Genomic DNA, 16,192 nt, shown 5'->3' with positions numbered 1-16,192 from the left:
GTCAAGGCCAGTTTATATGAAAACGTCCGTTTTTGTGGTGCTGCTGCTAAAAATGGATTGTAATGATAGCTGCCACCCTTCAATGACCCCAATGCATCTCATTCATCAAAAAGGTTTAGCATTTTAAATAATGCTCTGACCCCATTTGAGCCCTGCTTATAAAATTTGCACTTAGAAGGTGGTAATGACATCAATTTACCTAAGTGACTCCTGATATAAGCCAAAGCCTCCACAGGAGACTGACAGGGAGGTTCACATTTGCCTCAGCATCTATGACTATGACAGCAAAGGGCGGAAATCCATTTATATTGCCAGGGATCCAGAGAGAAAGTGGGGGGAGAAAGACAAACACACATACAATCCACATACTCCAGCAGTAATTGGTTTCTCTGCAGGTGCCTGGCAAAGATCATACTGTCCAGCCAGGCCAGATGAAAAGAGAACTGAAGCTCTATTTACAGTTAAGACCCGCTAGCAATAGGCAACCAGGGACAAGGCATTTCCCAGGAAATGAATGGAGAGTTGTCACCTGGAAACATAATAAGCTGAAATATTCCATAATGGTGCACTGATGATCACTCTATAAAACTGAAATGTTGTTTTGATCTTAATGCAGAATTAGTTGAAAGGACGGTATACAAACCTACAAGGTTCTAAGATACATGAAGATTTATGTTTCTACATGTTTATGGGTAGATTTTTTTTTACATAAATTGAAATTCGTTGGAGAGTATCTCACCTACCTCACCAGGTCTTCCTTACATGATGTACCACCACATAATACACTAGAAAACAATTAAGCAGCACTCTTGCTTTGATTTTCACATCGGCATGCTAATATATGCAGTTACACAGAGGCGATGGAGATCATCCTTAAACGAAGCCTGGGGATTTGAATGTGTTAATGACACTGAGTGGATCCCTCACACGTCCTCTGACACGCCTGAACAAAAGGTGCACAGAGAGCAGGTTTTTAATCAGCTTTCCCACATCATACAGCCAGTAATAGGACCATGCAGTCATTAGAGAAAAAAAAACTAATTTGGCCCCCACATAAGAAATACAAACCCTCACTGTTGTCAGGGAGTTCAGGCCGTATTAAATCAGCATATTCACATACGTGGTCAGTGCCAAGGGAATGGGATGATGCCATCTATTTGTTTGCAGTCATTACAACATCTTTGAATAGTGTGGACAAGTTGAAGTGAAATGAAGAGGACAATTAAGGGACTTACAGTACATGAATCAGATCACCATGTTATTTAGATTCATTATGTTTTGTTGCAAAATGCATCAATGTTTGGGGCAAGAACATGTAGCGTTACACATACTGTAACTGCAAACTTGTTACGGCCATAAACATCCAAAAACTGCAGCGTATCCAAAATGCTATGCCTTTTAAGTCCCGTTTCCTTCTCAGGGAGCCATTTATTCCCTTGTTCACCCTAAACAGCTTTTCCTGCACAATTCCCTCCCCACTGTGCTTGTTCTAAGCTAGACATGTCTTCCTAACTGTCCACTGCATCAGTATGTATTTTGGACTGATCAGACTGGCATCTGCCATGAGTTTTTCATGGCCTGTCTCACTAAACTTGTACACTTGATCTTAAAGTAAATTTTGTAGTTTTATGTTTAGAAATTTAATTTAGCTCCTTTTTAAAGCTATAGTGTGTAGTTTCCGTCTCCCCCATGAGGAATTCTAAGTAATGACAACAACACTGTTGGCGCACAGCCCCCACCCCTCCTCCACGCAGTTGCTAGTAGCCAAGGACACGGAGGATAAAAACAAAACACGATGGACTCTTCAAAAGAGGTAATTATCTTTACTCGAGTTTCTGCGCGCCAAAGTCGCCGGAAGACGTAATCTTCTGAACATGGCCATACTGAGAAATACAGAGAGTTGTGTGGAGCTGTTGGCCTAATTAGCTTTGTAGCAACTCATTTTGCAATGGCTTGAATGTAACTGACATTCATTAATATCTAAAAGTTATGCACTAAAGCTTTAATCTCTAAAGTAAAATTAAGAATTCCCTTTCTGGTGGAATAGCAGTGGTGTGGGATCTGACAGAATTCACACAAACCAACAGGTACAACACAGAGGTTTCTGGTTAATTTACAATGAACTGAAAATACTTTCCACTGGACCATCATTCCAAGGCCTTGGCTAAGCAAACAGTGCAGCTGACAGTGATACAACACATTTGCCTGGACAAGAGTCAAAATATTTAGCTTAGTTTATCTCGAGGACAGGCAGATGGGTGGACAAACATAATGTTTTCTGACTGGGTCATTTCACTCTTGAATTCAAATGTTTCTGCACTGTAACTGTTAAAAGAAACAAGTATTCTTCTCCTTTGCTGTGGGTTAGATGTTGGTGCTTGAAAGTTGGAAATTTCAGACGAAAACCCAGCATTAATTCACAGTATTTGCACTGCCAACTGTCAAGCTGTCCAACTGAGTCTCAAGTTGTAAGGCGTTCAGAGCTGACAGACTGAAACGGTGACGTGGGTACATGGAGCCGAGCACACACTATGACTACAAGGAACAGATCAGATCACCATGGTTACTCAGTGTAATAAGGTCAGCGTGTGACGCTGGATGTTACCATCTTAGCAAACTACTGTAAGGTTTCCATCAGCAATCAGTTGTTGCAAATCTGGGCTTTTTGTTTATTTTGCTGTCCAGAAGAGCACACCCATTACTTAATTGCATATTTTCATCTGACTAGTTCAGTCTTAATGAATCAATCCATTCAAAATGTTACTGAAGCATGTCATGGCACATTTACAGAGAGCCCTTTATTCAGAACTGTTTCCCAGCACACACATTGTTTAATGACAAAAAAAAAAACCCCGATGGTGACTAAATATAGTCCCATTCAGCAGTCCGGCTGCACAAGACAAGAAAGCAAATCTCGACAATAACAGAACAAAATATATCTTAAAGAAGGAAAATTAAGTTTTCACACTGCATAAAAACTAACAATCCTGGCAGCTGTTATAACAAAGCAACACTTTATTTTCTTACTAAGATAGTATAGGGACACATTTATTGGTTTAACTATCTGCTAAAACTCAAACATGCACATAGAACTGAATCTTCTTTGATTTTAGCACGTCAATAAGGAGTTAATAACTGTCATATCTCAGGTGTAATAAAACTTACATTACTGGATCTTCCTAGGCAAATGACACTTTGTTTCCCACATCATGACAATAAATCTTTGAAAAACTTGTGAAAGCCAAACAAGAGTAGTAAAAAAAAAAAGAAAAGATAAACCTTTTTCTGCAACAATGGGTTGGAACTCCTTGAGAGCATACATGAACATGTTCTTAAGTAGGACTGAAGTCATGTGACTAGTATTGGCATGACAGGTGCATCAGTTTTCCCAGTAGTTCACAAAGACAAGTCTAATAAGATTCAAGGGTTGTTGAGTGTTCTCCACCTAAATTTGCGAGATTTAAATTTTCACTTATAAGTTAGCACAATTCTGACTGTATACAAAAGGTCTGACTCACCCAAATTCTGTTTAAACTGTTATCCCCGACAAAATGCAGATGTACTTGAAAGCCCTTGATATACATGACTTTGACAACCAGTCATGCCAGAACCTATAATTGAGCTGCTGTGAAAAAAATCCCATTTTAGATTGTGATACAACTGACCTGACAGCTTTAGCCTAAATTAAGCTGAAGTCACAAGTTAAAGAGCGTTGTACTCCACACACTTTGATGGCACAGTCGTGAAGTGTTTCTGGCAGATAGTCATTAGCCTCTTCAGTCCCTGTAGAACAAAAAATAATAAAAACAAGGCAATTAAGTTGGCAGGTCAACTATATCCCACCCGGTGTATTTATTTCTCAAATAGCCTAGCAGCATATTTAGCTTTTTAGACACATTAACATTTTGTTAATGTATTGTGATGATGATGATTAGTGATATATTGATATAATGTGATGACTTTAAAAGGTGCTCTAAGCGATGTTGGGTGACGGCACTTCTTGTTGACGTTCGAAGTATTTTCAAACAAAACGAGGCTAGCTAGCCCCTCCCTCCTCCTCATCCCGTCCCCTCCCCCATCCTTCCGTGCACTGGCCCCCCAACCCCCACCCCCCAAATACTTCTTGTCGGTTATTGGCTGGAACACTGTTTGTTATGTTTCGTGGTGCAGGTTGGCCAGTTTGTTTTTGTTGGCGTTTGTGGAGCGTGGGCTGTCTACAGAGACCGCGTTTTTTTACAGTGTGTTCAGGGGACAGGCAGCTCGCGGATAGTGAGGAGATGTTTGCTGTATGTGACAAAGAATGTTGTAGCCTAAAAACACGTGAGCACCTTTAAATAACTATTGTATATGACCAGCCAATAACCTCAACTTTGACCTCCTCTATAAAGCTCAGCAGTCTGTTTAATTGACATTATTAACATACCACAAATGCCAATTTATACAGGAGTGGTGACTCTACACTGACATGAACCCCAGTCATCCCAATTATGTTACTGTATGTCTATATGAAGAGTCAATATGCATCTTTCTGATTTTAGTAATAGAACACTTCCACGGAAAGCACAGAAATGTTAGGTCTAAAAAAAAAACAGTGCACTTTTACTTAAGTAATCAAAATAACAAGGTGAATACAAAATATTCTAAATTGTATGGTAATTAAGCCTGAACATGGCATTGCATTTAACCGTGAAATGTTGGCACATGTCATTCAACCAGACATGGGTTTATTCTAAAGGATACAACAAAGTGAAAATGATAAATTCCTACTCGGTCAAGGTAATAATCTTGCCATTATTTTTACCTTAGATCTTGAGGGTCAGTGTCCTAGACACAAATCCTAACCTAAAAGAGAGTTAGACACTATATTTAGGGGATAATCTCAGGGTCTCACCTGGATGTATTTTCTCTGTGTCTCATCGTTGAGCACGTGGGCCACATGCTTGGAGAAGATCTTTTCTCGCCCAGTACGGGCGTGGATACCCACCATGGTCACACCGATAGGCCAGGGAGCATTACCAATGGCCATCTGCAGGTAGGCATCATTTGCCTGGACAAAAAGTTAGATAAAGTTGATACATTTGAAAATGAATAAAAGGGGCTAACATGGTCAAAAACACTGTTACACAGATAATGACATACCTTGACATATTCTCTCTCCAACATGAATTTAATTATGTCTGTGATTGACTCTTTGATGTCAGCTGGTAAACTCTGAAAGAGATAATAGAGAAATTATAAATATTAGAAAAAATATAAACATCCTTGGAGCTTGTTTGACTCTCTCCAGAAATGTTACCTTCTTCCTGAGCTTCCTGAAGAGAGGTTTGAGGTAAGACTCAGTCTGTGAGTGAGTTGCGCTGGCCAGCTTGCCCTGAACACTTCGCTTCACGTGGTCCTCTCGGCTGTTCAGATCTTTGGCCCAAACACCAAGAAGAAACTGGTATACAACAGGAAGGAAACGAGGCAATTGATAAAATATTAACAAGAACGGAAATGGTGAAAGAAAGATTAAGATTATTTGTTCTTAAATGGTAGCGTTAAAACACATCACAAAAAACATCCCATCGTGAAAATAACTTGTAACATCTCTTCATCCATTTAACAACAATGCAACACACCAAATTAATAATAAAAAAACAACAACATGAATAGCAGTCACAGTTAGTGTAAAACCTTTTTTCTATCCAACAGCTCCCTCTAGATCAAAGGTAGGGCATGATTTTTTTTCCTTACCCTCAAAAACTTGTCGATAAGCTCCTGGTCTCCATCATCATCTCCTGTGCCTAGGGTTTTACCAAGAACCTGAAGGAGAGTTTCAGTATCAGACACAAACTGAATCATGGGCTTAATTTACTAAAGAACACAGAACTAAAAAGAATATTGCAAATCTCAGCTTGTGACATTGAAATGAGTAAATAGTTATTGATAAATTGCCCATAACTTGATCCAACAGAAAAAAATGTGACACTGTTAACTATGCAATGTTAACTACAGCATGTAATGTACTTCCAACTCTTCTATAGTGGTGTTTTCTTCGTGCACTTTCAGGTCGTGCTGTGTGTCCACTTCTCCTGGCTCTGTTCCTCCAACAATCTCATTTAGGTACTGCTGGTCAATCTTGTCCATGGCTGCTTTTAGGTCATTCCTCAAGCCCTAGACACAGAGGCAGCGTTAAACTGTGTCAATCAGGATACTGTGCTTTAAACTAAGGACAATAACACTAATAAAAGAATCACATAAAAAAACAAAAAAAAACACTCAAATTGCACCTTTATAACATTTACTGCTTCACAGAACTTGTCTGGAGCTTAGTTGAAAGCAACACAATTAAATCTGCTTCCAGTGACGGCTTAAAGAAAAGTGTATTTTGAAAGTCCAGACATTGAAATGGTTATGAGATGCAGTTTTTCAATGTAGAGGTTACTGTGGGATTTGATTTCCTAGATAGGGTGGACTTGAAACAGCGTATCTTTAATGCATGATGTGTCCCACTCCAAGACACACTCAGTCCTACCTTGTTTACTTCCGGTGTCAGAATCTCAATCTTCCTGAGTCTCTGGAAGGCATCATAATCGGACTCTCCAAACAGTCGGATTGGTTCCCCTCGTTCCCTAAGCCGGCGAATTACCTATATAAACACAGCGATGCAAAAGACACATTAACTTTTAATATGGAAGGAAAAATGACTTCAAGGGAAGTGTTAATAGTTTATATTGACTCACTTCCTGTCGCGACAGTGTCATTGGCAGCTTCTCTTCTGTTAGTTCCAGTTCTAACACTGGATTAGCTGAGGTGGATGGCTCATCATCTTCTTTCTTATCAATCTTCCGGACAACATGAAAGGAAGAGAAAAATATTCACTACTAAAGGGATTATTGAAGGTATAGGATTTGATAACATCAAAAGATTGCTCTTTCTGGGCCAATGCAAATCAAACACATACAACTGGGATTCGTGAAAAGTATCGTCAATGTCTTCATGAGAAGAGACCTCAGGAATGAAGAGGATGTGTTTTTACTACGATGCATTGGATTGCACACACTCACATCGCTATCTTACCTGCAGCTCTTCTATAAAGACAAGTCACCTAATAACTTACCAATAAAAGCAAGCATTATGAATATTACATTAATCTCATTTCAATTTGTGTTATTTGAATGCTGGCTGCGCCACCTAAAGCCTAATCAAAGGCAAAAAATATGCAGTCGTTTTTTTTCCGGCAAAAAAGGAAACACAGTATGCTACCAGATCATGCTTTAATGGGCACATGCATCCCAGCACTCTTAGATTGTGGTATAAGGAGCACAATCTAAAAGAACAAACAGAAATTAAAAACAAAAAGCCTTCCAAACAAACAATGGCCCTTGCTCAAATAAACACAGTACACTGCAAAAGCATAGCTATATGTTTGACATTTTAAGCCTTGCACAAAGTAGAACATGAATGCAGTTTTCCACAGAGCAACTGTTACAAGGAAATGCAAAACCTTATATCAATGTATTTATAAAACGCATAGCATAGTTGGTCTTAATATTAAAGATGCTGTCACAGATTATGTGCAAAATAAGTGCAGCTTTGCAGCAGAATTATCTTTTATTTCATTTCAATATCCCATGCTGAAATTCAAACCATGTCTGTGTCCCACTTTGACTTTGTGGATTCCTTTCCTTGTTCCCTTGCTTTCTGACAAGTGATTGTTGCAGAGTTTGTAAATAGTTTGTAACACATAACTGGTCCAGCATATAGCCTAGTTGTCATAGTGGTTGCTGCATATAAAAATAAATAGTTAAAAGCATATATACTGACAAGGGTGGTGTATTGGAAGCGCGAGGTAGTTCAGCAAATTCATATAATGTAGGTGAATTTAAATAAATTTGTATTTTCAAATTAATTTCTGTAATTGGCTATTGGTTCACGAAAGTACTTGTTTGTACTATGTAATAAAAGAAAAGGCCATAGGCCTGATATCAAATTAGTTTACGTTTACAGATTGATTGTGTTGTTTGATGTTGAATCAATTATCTTGCACCAAAACCCCAAGTCCTCATGGGGTTATTTCTAACAACCCGCACTGGAAAATAAAGATATCTCCACCATGTTATTTCTGCTTTTATCCTCACTGGCTTTAGAGAGTGAACTTTCAGAAAGGGTATCAAGGAAGTGGAAGCCTTTGGGACACAGTGTGTTTTATCCTTTTATCATGCATCCTGTCAGCTACTACCACTGTGCAAATCCCATACCTGGCTCTCAGGAGTCTCTCTCTGTACCTACAGATGCAGGCAGCAGAGGCGGGTTGGGGAAAAACAGCAAACACAAACACTAATATACACCTGAGCATCAAAGCCTGGCCTTATTTTGTTTCCTGGCAAAAAGTTCTACTACATTATTAAGAGTGTCATACTAAACATGAGATCAAACCTGAAGAAATGCAGTGATTATATGTGTGTGTGTGTGTGTGTGTGTGTGTGTGTGTGTGTGTGTGTGTGTGTGTGTGTGTGTGTGTGTATATGTGAGAGAGTAAGAGAAAGAGCGTGATCTTGACAGCAACCTTGTATCCACATCTTATGAAGTAATCTTCTTGTTCCATGCGTGCAAGATCAGACCTTTTGAAGAATTTTTTGGAGCCCTGAAAGCAGAAAGATAGTTGACTTGTTACATTTCTAATCCAACTCAATGTACGACGCAATGAAAATATTATTATATATATTATTTATTATACTTGTAGCGAAGCCTAGAGTAGCATAACATAGTAACCGTCTTACAACAAAGATGCCATATACTAAACGTTTCCTTCTCTTTTACTGTGACATTGCAGTGTGTAAATCTTTAACACAAAATAGCTATGGAACTATTCTTTTTTTCCTCTGTGTTGGAAGGAATGTGACAGCATACTCTACAGCATCTTAAATAATAAAACTCATTCTTTTCAACAAAGCAATTTTTAAGTTTACGTGTGACTGAATGTGAGCACAGGTAAGAGTTGTCACAGACTAAACAGAAGCTGCCATGATATTATATGTTACAGGTAGCAGTCCAATTTAAGGAATAACATAAGTAAAAGAGTGGCACGGTATAATGAAAACAAGAGACACTGACATTGTATCTGTATTAAAGAACAATAAAACACGCTGTCAAATGAGGCTATCAACATTCCTGTTGTACTGACATGCCCTTACCTAACGTTTTCCCAATCTTTCCATCACACTGAATACATTATGAACTTGTGTGTGGCGTATAAAGTTATAGTTTTGGGATTTAATCCCAGTGTTCCTTCAGCAGAGGGAAAGCAAGGCTAACGTTAATTTAAAATGAAACGAGTTAGCTAGCGTTAGCTAAGTTAACGTTAACGCTAGCTAGTAAACCTTTTAGCAACAGGGCTAGCTAAGCTAACAAAAACAAGCAACATCATCAGCTAGCTAGCTAACGTTACTCACGTCAACAAGCTGTTTGTCTTCGATGAGTTTTCTTTTCCTTAAGATCTCAGCTTTCAGTGTATCCATTTTCAATTGTGGTCGTTATTCGCTTATTTCAACAAATAACTACACACATAAGACTTTCGCAACAACGCTACACTACCACCAGACACTTAAACCGGAAGTTAACTTAAACCGACCACAACTGAGTTTTCATTATAAGAGTCCCTTTGTTTTGATGATAATGTTTCAAAATAAAAATGTAAAAATTAAATGTAACTTGGATTCACTGACCATTTAAGTCAGTGTCTTAAGTATTTAGTGTTTTTAGAGAGTTTAGTATAGATACCAACATCAAAGACTAAGCACTTTCCTATGAGCTTAGCCTGAAATAACAAAAATACTGCGTTGTGCTTATGTGTTGTTCTTTGCATATTACTGCAATGTTAGGCTCCAGTAAATAAAATTTTGTTGGTTCTCAGACAGATTTAAAATAAATATAATGGGGTGATGGCAACTATAGGATACTGAAAAACAAACTGAACATTCATAAACTGTGACTGATGGTAAAAAGCTCATTTTTTTCTCAGCTGAAGCCTACACAACTATAGTGTATGATTATTGAAATACGAGTCCAGGGTTATACTACTATACAATGACCTTAACTGGTTTGCACTTGTCACTAACCTCCCTTCTATTTTCTGCCAGTGACTCGGAATGTATACCATTGTCTGAAGCGAGGTCATGACTACAGGGAGGGAAAATTCATCCTTTGATGCACATTATTGATGAGATAACCATCTCACCAAAGAGTTTCAGTCTGCCACTCAAACAGAGGTGGTCATTAAATGATATGTAGGCTATAGCCTACTATGTAGAAATGAGTCACCATTACATCAATAAAGACTAATAACAATTAATAGTCAAAATAGGCTTTTTTTCAATAATTTGAGAATTCGGGGGGGGGGATTATGTTTGCAGTCTGGTCTCATAGCTGATTTTGTTCAGTCCATTGTACACCACAGTGGCAAATGTGTGACTCGACCTTTTAGATAAGAACATACCATCAGGTGGCGCAAAGGGATATGTGACGAATTTTTAATATTAAAGTCATTAATTTATTTACATGGTGAAAGGGAAGAAACAGCATCCTTGTTGGGAACGGGAATCATACAATAGCATTTACCAGGTCCATTTAAGCTCAACACGGAAAAAATGTGCCGATGACAGGATCTGTAGCGCAGACTGGGTAAAAATGTAACTGATTAATAAGGCAGACGGACAGTGATTCCGCTGAGTGTATCCTAGTCACTGATTTTGTCTTTCTGAAGAGCGATTTTCGACTGCACGACTTACTGTAGACTATATTCCTCCTGAAGATGGAGTTTGGGGAAAGGAAGAGGAGAAGGAAGTCACAGAGCTTTAAACTGGTCACGGATGAAGGTAGGCTGCTGAATGAAATGTAAAGACCACGCGAGACGCGCGTCTGTCTGGCTGTTTGTCTGGCGCTGTGTGCCAGCACAGACGACTCTGTAAACAAAAGCGATGGCCACGACAATGCCCGTAGTCTGTGTCTCGGTTATAACAGCTAACTCTAATGATTTACATGTAAAAACATTCATAGACATAAGTCTCAAAATAGATTCAAGAATAGCCTATACAATTAATAGTAGGATATAATAGTCCAAAATATGAAAACATGTTGCGCATTCTGAACATACAGCTTAAATTGTTCACTTTCTGCTGAAGCTATACGCTCTAGGCCACCTCTCTTGGCTACACTTCTTCATACCACCTACAGGTGGTGGTTTCTACATGGGATGGGAGGGGGTGTTCTGCTTTGGTTGACATCACAGTTCCGTATCAGCCTACACAAGCTTCATTATCGCAATGCAAAAGGTCCACATCATTCTGCAACTATCACAAAGGACTATTGTACAAGTAATACATTCATTTTAATTTCAATACAGCAACACTGCAACTATTTCACAACAAAACCTTGCTGTTTCTCTTGCAGATTTTGCACCTTCATATATGATGAACTCCAACTGCAAAGGTATCAATGGAGAGCCTATGGATGCTGCTGTGCCAGAGGGTATGTAACACTGTAAGGATTCATTTCTATGATACATCATGGCAGATCACACTAATTAGACCTTCTCTCTCTCTCTAAACGTAGTTTGGTTAGGGGATGAGGGCGTGGAGATCAAGAGGCAAATCACAGGAATGATGAGGCTTCTGAGTGATAAGACCAGCAGGGTATATCAACGTGTGGTAACAGAGCAGGACAGCTCAACAAAGGAGCCACAGGAAAGGCATCTGACCTGGGTACATCAGCCTGCACCTTCATGTCTTGTATCAGAGGACCACCAGAGCAGCAGCTGGAACTCTGCAGGGGATCCAGGGCCTTCACCTTCATCCATATCCAGCCCCATCGTCAACGGTCCAGGCTGTGGACAGTACAGCACCCGCTCCAAAGCCCAGAGGATCGTCAACAATACCAAGGATCTGATCAAAGTGAACGAAGCTAATGGTATGGTATCACAGCAGGTTTGAAGAAGAGAAAACCAACAGACATTTAATTTCCTAAAGAAAAAGGATGCTGATAAAAGAGGAGATAGTGTCTAATGCTGAACACCAGACAAGCTTTTTTATATATACACTTACAGTATACACAGGTATTTGTGTGTAAGTACGGCAGACACTTTTATCCATATAGACAGTCAATCACTCATGCACATATACAGACTTGCATGTTTGTTTGCATGTTTAAGTAGACAATCCCTAACCAACATGCCACTGACTTTCCACTTTCCAGCAGATGTAGCCCCTCCTGCTGCGCCAGAAGCCCCCTGCTGTATGTGTAACTGTAAAGGCACCTTGCACGCTATTTTGCAGGAACTGCGTGCCATGAGGAGACTGATGCAGACTCAAAAAGGTCAGTGGATAACACAAATACTCACACACTGTGAGAATGTGAGATTTTTTGAAATAATAAAATGATGTGTTACCGCGTTTACTAGCATCCTTGGAAAGACAGGAACAGGCAGCATCACCATGCCAACCTCGTCTTGGTCCAGGCCCCGCTCCTCGCTGTAGGCCACGCAAGAGGAGGCCAATCTATAAAGTGGCACCACTGACTGTGTCAAGTACTAGAAGAGCTGCTCTTGCCCCTCTAGAGGCATCACCAAGTATAGCTGCACCTGCAGAATCTGGAAAGAGTGAGGAATGTGAGAAAGAGCATGGCTTATCTACACCCAACCATCACCCTGTTTGCTCTGAGGTTTCTGTGCTGTCAAGTCAGAAAAATGCAGTAACTGTCAACAACAGACACAATCCTGTCCTGAACCAGCTGAGGGGACCTCATTCGTTAGAGGTAATCTGCATGTTAGTGTACATATATGCCCATGTGTGTTTTTCTGCGCTTAATTGGTAGCTCTAATTTGTGATTTGAGTTTCCCACATTCCCACAGAAACTTGAATGTAATCTCTCTGAAGAATTGATTATCAAAAGGTTTTTAAATGTATGTATTTATTTTGTACTGTATTTACACAGAGAAAAAAAATGTGACTTAACTCAACCTATCACACATTTGAAAAAGTCATATAATTGGCAGGCGGAAATAGATGTGTTGAATTTATCCAACTACATAATGCTGCCTTAATTTTCATTCAGAAAAATACAGAACAAAGAAGGTTATCTGTTATAAAAAGTTCTCTCTTTAGCATGTTTGTCTCCATTTAAGACATTTAAAATCTATTAACTCCATGTGCATATATTAAAAGCCTTGCATTGTTGCTAAGCAGAACCTTTGTGTTGATCACTTTGGATCTCAAAATCATAATTTTGGGAAGGTATGAGATATAGTTTTGCACAATCATCCTTGTGCTTTATTTTACAATGACACTCACAACATCAGGCCAGTACTCATGACAATGCCTTCTATTAGAACAATTTTTTGTGTTCTCTCTTTTTCCTTCGTAAAACTGAATTTATCTTGTTATGCTTTTATTTATTTACCATTTCCCATAATAATTCAAAGTATGTGTTATTTGATTCTTTTTCAGTCTGAGGTGCGTCTTGCAGAGGATCATGACGTGTATATCTCAAAGGCTCAGCTAGACTCCATTCTGGTCAACTATACACGCTCTGGCAGCCTGCTGTTTCGGAAACTGGTGCGCATCAATGTTTTTAAGACTCAATTGTTTAGCCCTTTGATTGTGGTTAACTTTGCAGTCATGTGGCATCACTGGTTACTTACATTGTATTAAAAACAACAAACATCTAATAATTTACTTCCCAAATAAGCTATATACATTCACAAAAGGCTCAACGATGTTTCAACATGGAGCTACTGTTTGTTTAGGTGTGTGCGTTCTTTGACGATGCTACGCTGGCTAACTCCTTGCCAAATGGTAAAAGGAAGAGAGGGCTCAATGATAACCGTAAGGGCTTGGACCAGAACATTGTGGGTGCCATTAAAGGTAAGATACAAGAGACTTAATCAGTTGTTTTGTACCAGAGTACAACAATAATGACATTAATGGAACATTAATATAATTTTGTGTACTGTGTCCAGTGTTTACAGAGAAATACTGCACTGAAAACAGAATAGAGAAGTTGCCCGGGCCACGAGACTGGGTCCAGATCCTTCAAGATCAGATCAAACTTGCCAGGAGGAGGCTGAAAAGAGGTACTGCTATAGAGTCTGTTTCCCCCCTATTTTCTTTCATTTATTGAAGTAGCGTATACTGTATACTTTTTGTCTAGTATCCTGTTTTATTATGTGAGCATGGTCAAAGGAAGTTAACTTATCATTATTAAGGCGTTACCGTCAAAAAGGAGGCCTTTTGTGAACATGTGAGTTAAATTTGTTCTTCCTTTGACTCCTTAGATGCTGCAGAAGCAGAAGAAGTCTTAAATGGGCCTTCCACAAGTATGAACCTTATATTAAAATGTTCACACACACACACACACACACACACACACACACACACACACACACACACAAAATCCTACCCATTTATTCAGTTCATAGTTCTTATATCAGTGCTCAATCTCACAATACTGTTACCACACTGCACATAGCTGTACATACTGTACATATCTGTCTATATGGTTCATACAGAATATCCATATTTATTCTGTTTTTCTTATTATATATTCTGCTAATACACTGCATATATCTATATTATTCTTACTACTAGTATAATGTCACTGCTACTACATTGCACATATCTGTACATGTTGTTCATACATATTACATAGCCATATTTATTCTGCTCTTATAACACTGCAATATATGTCTTGTCCTGCCTATGCACCACCTGTCTATACTTTGTATATCACATTGCACTTTTCTGCTTTTTTGCACTTCTGGTTAGACGCAAATTGCATTTCGTTGTCTTTGTACTTGTACTCTGCACAATGACAATAAAGTTGAATCTAATCTAACATCTTTCCATCAGCCCCCCCCACCTCTGAGCCCACCATGTCTTTACCTCTCACCACTTCACTGTCACAACACACACACAATTTGGTGTTGCTTGCTCACTCATTGGTTCATAAGCCTTTGTCATGCTGTTGCTGTGACATTTGACATTCTCACACAGCTTCCCAAAATGTCAGCTAATTATCTTCACACCATGCACCTTATCTCCTCTTTCACCTCTCTTATTTCCCTCGCTGCCAAAATAGCAATTCAGTGTTTGTTTTTTTTCTAATGAAGAATAAGAGACCCATACAAAATGTGTGAATGCAGTTGTCTTGGCACACACAAATGCACGGATGTTTTTATGGTAGTGATATTTTAGATGTTAACATTATTTTCTCACTTCCTTTATAGGATGTGACTATAACAGGCCTGTCCGTGTGGAGGGGACGGTGGTGAACATGACTGGTTGACTTCAAAGGTTGCCACAATGGCCTTACAGCAGATTTGTTGATTGTCTTCATTGCTCTAATTTGATGCATTTCGCCACGTTAGATATTATCTTTTGCAGCTGTAATCTGCTCTGTGTTATGGATGTAAAGAGAAAAAAACAATAGGACCAAATGAAGAAGAAGCCTGCTTCACCTACCAGATGCTTCACCTTTTGTGGTTCTTGAGACCTTTTATTGGACTGATACTGGGATTTACGATTGTATGCCAATAGTCACTGAACTATACAGTGGTTAAAAAACGTCAGATCATTTTCAGGTTTAGTGACTTACTGTTTACATTATAAGCTCCCGCTTTAACTTGCCTAGTTCTCATTATACTAGAAGGAGTCACAAGTCTAAAATGGGAAGTTTTCCATTGTGGATTGTGCCTTTTGAATGACCAGTATACTTCAATGCGTGTAATGTGCAGTGCACCATCAACCTTATTGTAATTACAAACATTACATCTAAAAGTAAATATCTTATGTATTTTTTTTTTGTGCCAATTTTGCAAATTAAAAATGTGTTGATAGGCTTCAACTGGCTGAAAATATAAACTACAATATTCTATGAATACTTTTTTTCTGTTTATTATTAGAATCTCTTGGCTATGCATATCTGTGCTATTGTTGTTAATATTGTGATAGAATTAGTTTTCTTTAGTTTTTGCTCACTGTGCAATTGAAATGAATAATTTACAACATTAAATATCGTTTCCTGACCATTTTGATTGTTTCGTTTTTCATGCTAGATAAAGAAAATTAACAACACAATAAATTAGAAAAAGACAATGCATTGCTTGATCTCTTTCATAAACATGAACATTTTGTTCTAATGTAAAAAAGTAGGCATACTT

General features: G+C 38.7%; 2 protein-coding genes across 4 annotated transcripts; one reads left to right on the top strand and one right to left on the bottom strand.

Moving 5' to 3' along the window:
* Window positions 1-2,764: 2,764 nt before the first annotated feature.
* On the bottom strand, window positions 2,765-9,606 carry prpf18 (PRP18 pre-mRNA processing factor 18 homolog (yeast)). Of its 2 annotated transcripts, XM_031293483.2 has the most exons (11): window positions 9,435-9,606; window positions 8,549-8,626; window positions 8,241-8,267; window positions 6,723-6,824; window positions 6,515-6,628; window positions 6,007-6,153; window positions 5,734-5,802; window positions 5,297-5,437; window positions 5,140-5,211; window positions 4,892-5,047; window positions 2,765-3,783 (listed from the first exon to the last, which is right to left on the bottom strand). In XM_031293483.2, the coding sequence occupies exons 1-11, from the start codon at window positions 9,498-9,500 to the stop codon at window positions 3,703-3,705; spliced, it is 1,053 nt and encodes a 350-aa protein (XP_031149343.1). In that variant the 5' UTR covers window positions 9,501-9,606; the 3' UTR covers window positions 2,765-3,702. The 2 variants fall into 2 exon arrangements, with proteins under 2 accessions (XP_031149343.1, XP_031149344.1); XM_031293484.2 differs by lacking the exon at window positions 8,241-8,267 and having other exon boundaries at window positions 9,435-9,605.
* Window positions 9,607-10,464: 858 nt separating this feature from the next.
* On the top strand, window positions 10,465-16,040 carry bend7 (BEN domain containing 7). 2 transcript variants are annotated; one of them, XM_031293512.2, is made up of 10 exons: window positions 10,465-10,856; window positions 11,431-11,508; window positions 11,593-11,946; window positions 12,235-12,351; window positions 12,437-12,789; window positions 13,482-13,589; window positions 13,781-13,898; window positions 13,994-14,107; window positions 14,309-14,350; window positions 15,260-16,040. In XM_031293512.2, exons 1-10 carry the CDS (start codon window positions 10,793-10,795, stop codon window positions 15,316-15,318), a joined length of 1,407 nt encoding a protein of 468 aa, XP_031149372.1. In that variant the 5' UTR covers window positions 10,465-10,792; the 3' UTR covers window positions 15,319-16,040. The 2 variants fall into 2 exon arrangements, with proteins under 2 accessions (XP_031149372.1, XP_031149371.1); XM_031293511.2 differs by having other exon boundaries at window positions 12,232-12,351.
* Window positions 16,041-16,192: the final 152 nt, after the last annotated feature.

This window comes from Sander lucioperca, chromosome 7, assembly GCF_008315115.2.
Source record: "Sander lucioperca isolate FBNREF2018 chromosome 7, SLUC_FBN_1.2, whole genome shotgun sequence".
NCBI lineage: Eukaryota > Metazoa > Chordata > Actinopteri > Perciformes > Percidae > Sander > Sander lucioperca.
Note: the sequence above shows the minus strand (reverse complement) of the source record. Positions and strands in the feature narration are given on the sequence as shown.

What these genes read in the sequence shown, in the direction of transcription:
- prpf18 (XM_031293483.2), bottom strand. Translation starts at nt 9,500, where the DNA reads ATGGATACACTGAAAGCTGAGATCTTAAGGAAAAGAAAACTCATCGAA. An exon ending in AAGACAAACAGCTTGTTGAC is followed by an intron (nt 8,627 to 9,434) that starts GTGAGTAACGTT and finishes TTCTGCTTTCAG; the next exon opens with GGCTCCAAAAAATTCTTCAA. An exon ending in GAGAGACTCCTGAGAGCCAG is followed by an intron (nt 6,825 to 8,240) that starts GTATGGGATTTG and finishes GTTGTCCGGAAG; the next exon opens with ATTGATAAGAAAGAAGATGA.
- bend7 (XM_031293511.2), top strand. Translation starts at nt 10,793, where the DNA reads ATGGAGTTTGGGGAAAGGAAGAGGAGAAGGAAGTCACAGAGCTTTAAA. An exon ending in ACTGATGCAGACTCAAAAAG is followed by an intron (nt 12,352 to 12,436) that starts GTCAGTGGATAA and finishes CGCGTTTACTAG; the next exon opens with CATCCTTGGAAAGACAGGAA. An exon ending in CATTGTGGGTGCCATTAAAG is followed by an intron (nt 13,899 to 13,993) that starts GTAAGATACAAG and finishes TACTGTGTCCAG; the next exon opens with TGTTTACAGAGAAATACTGC.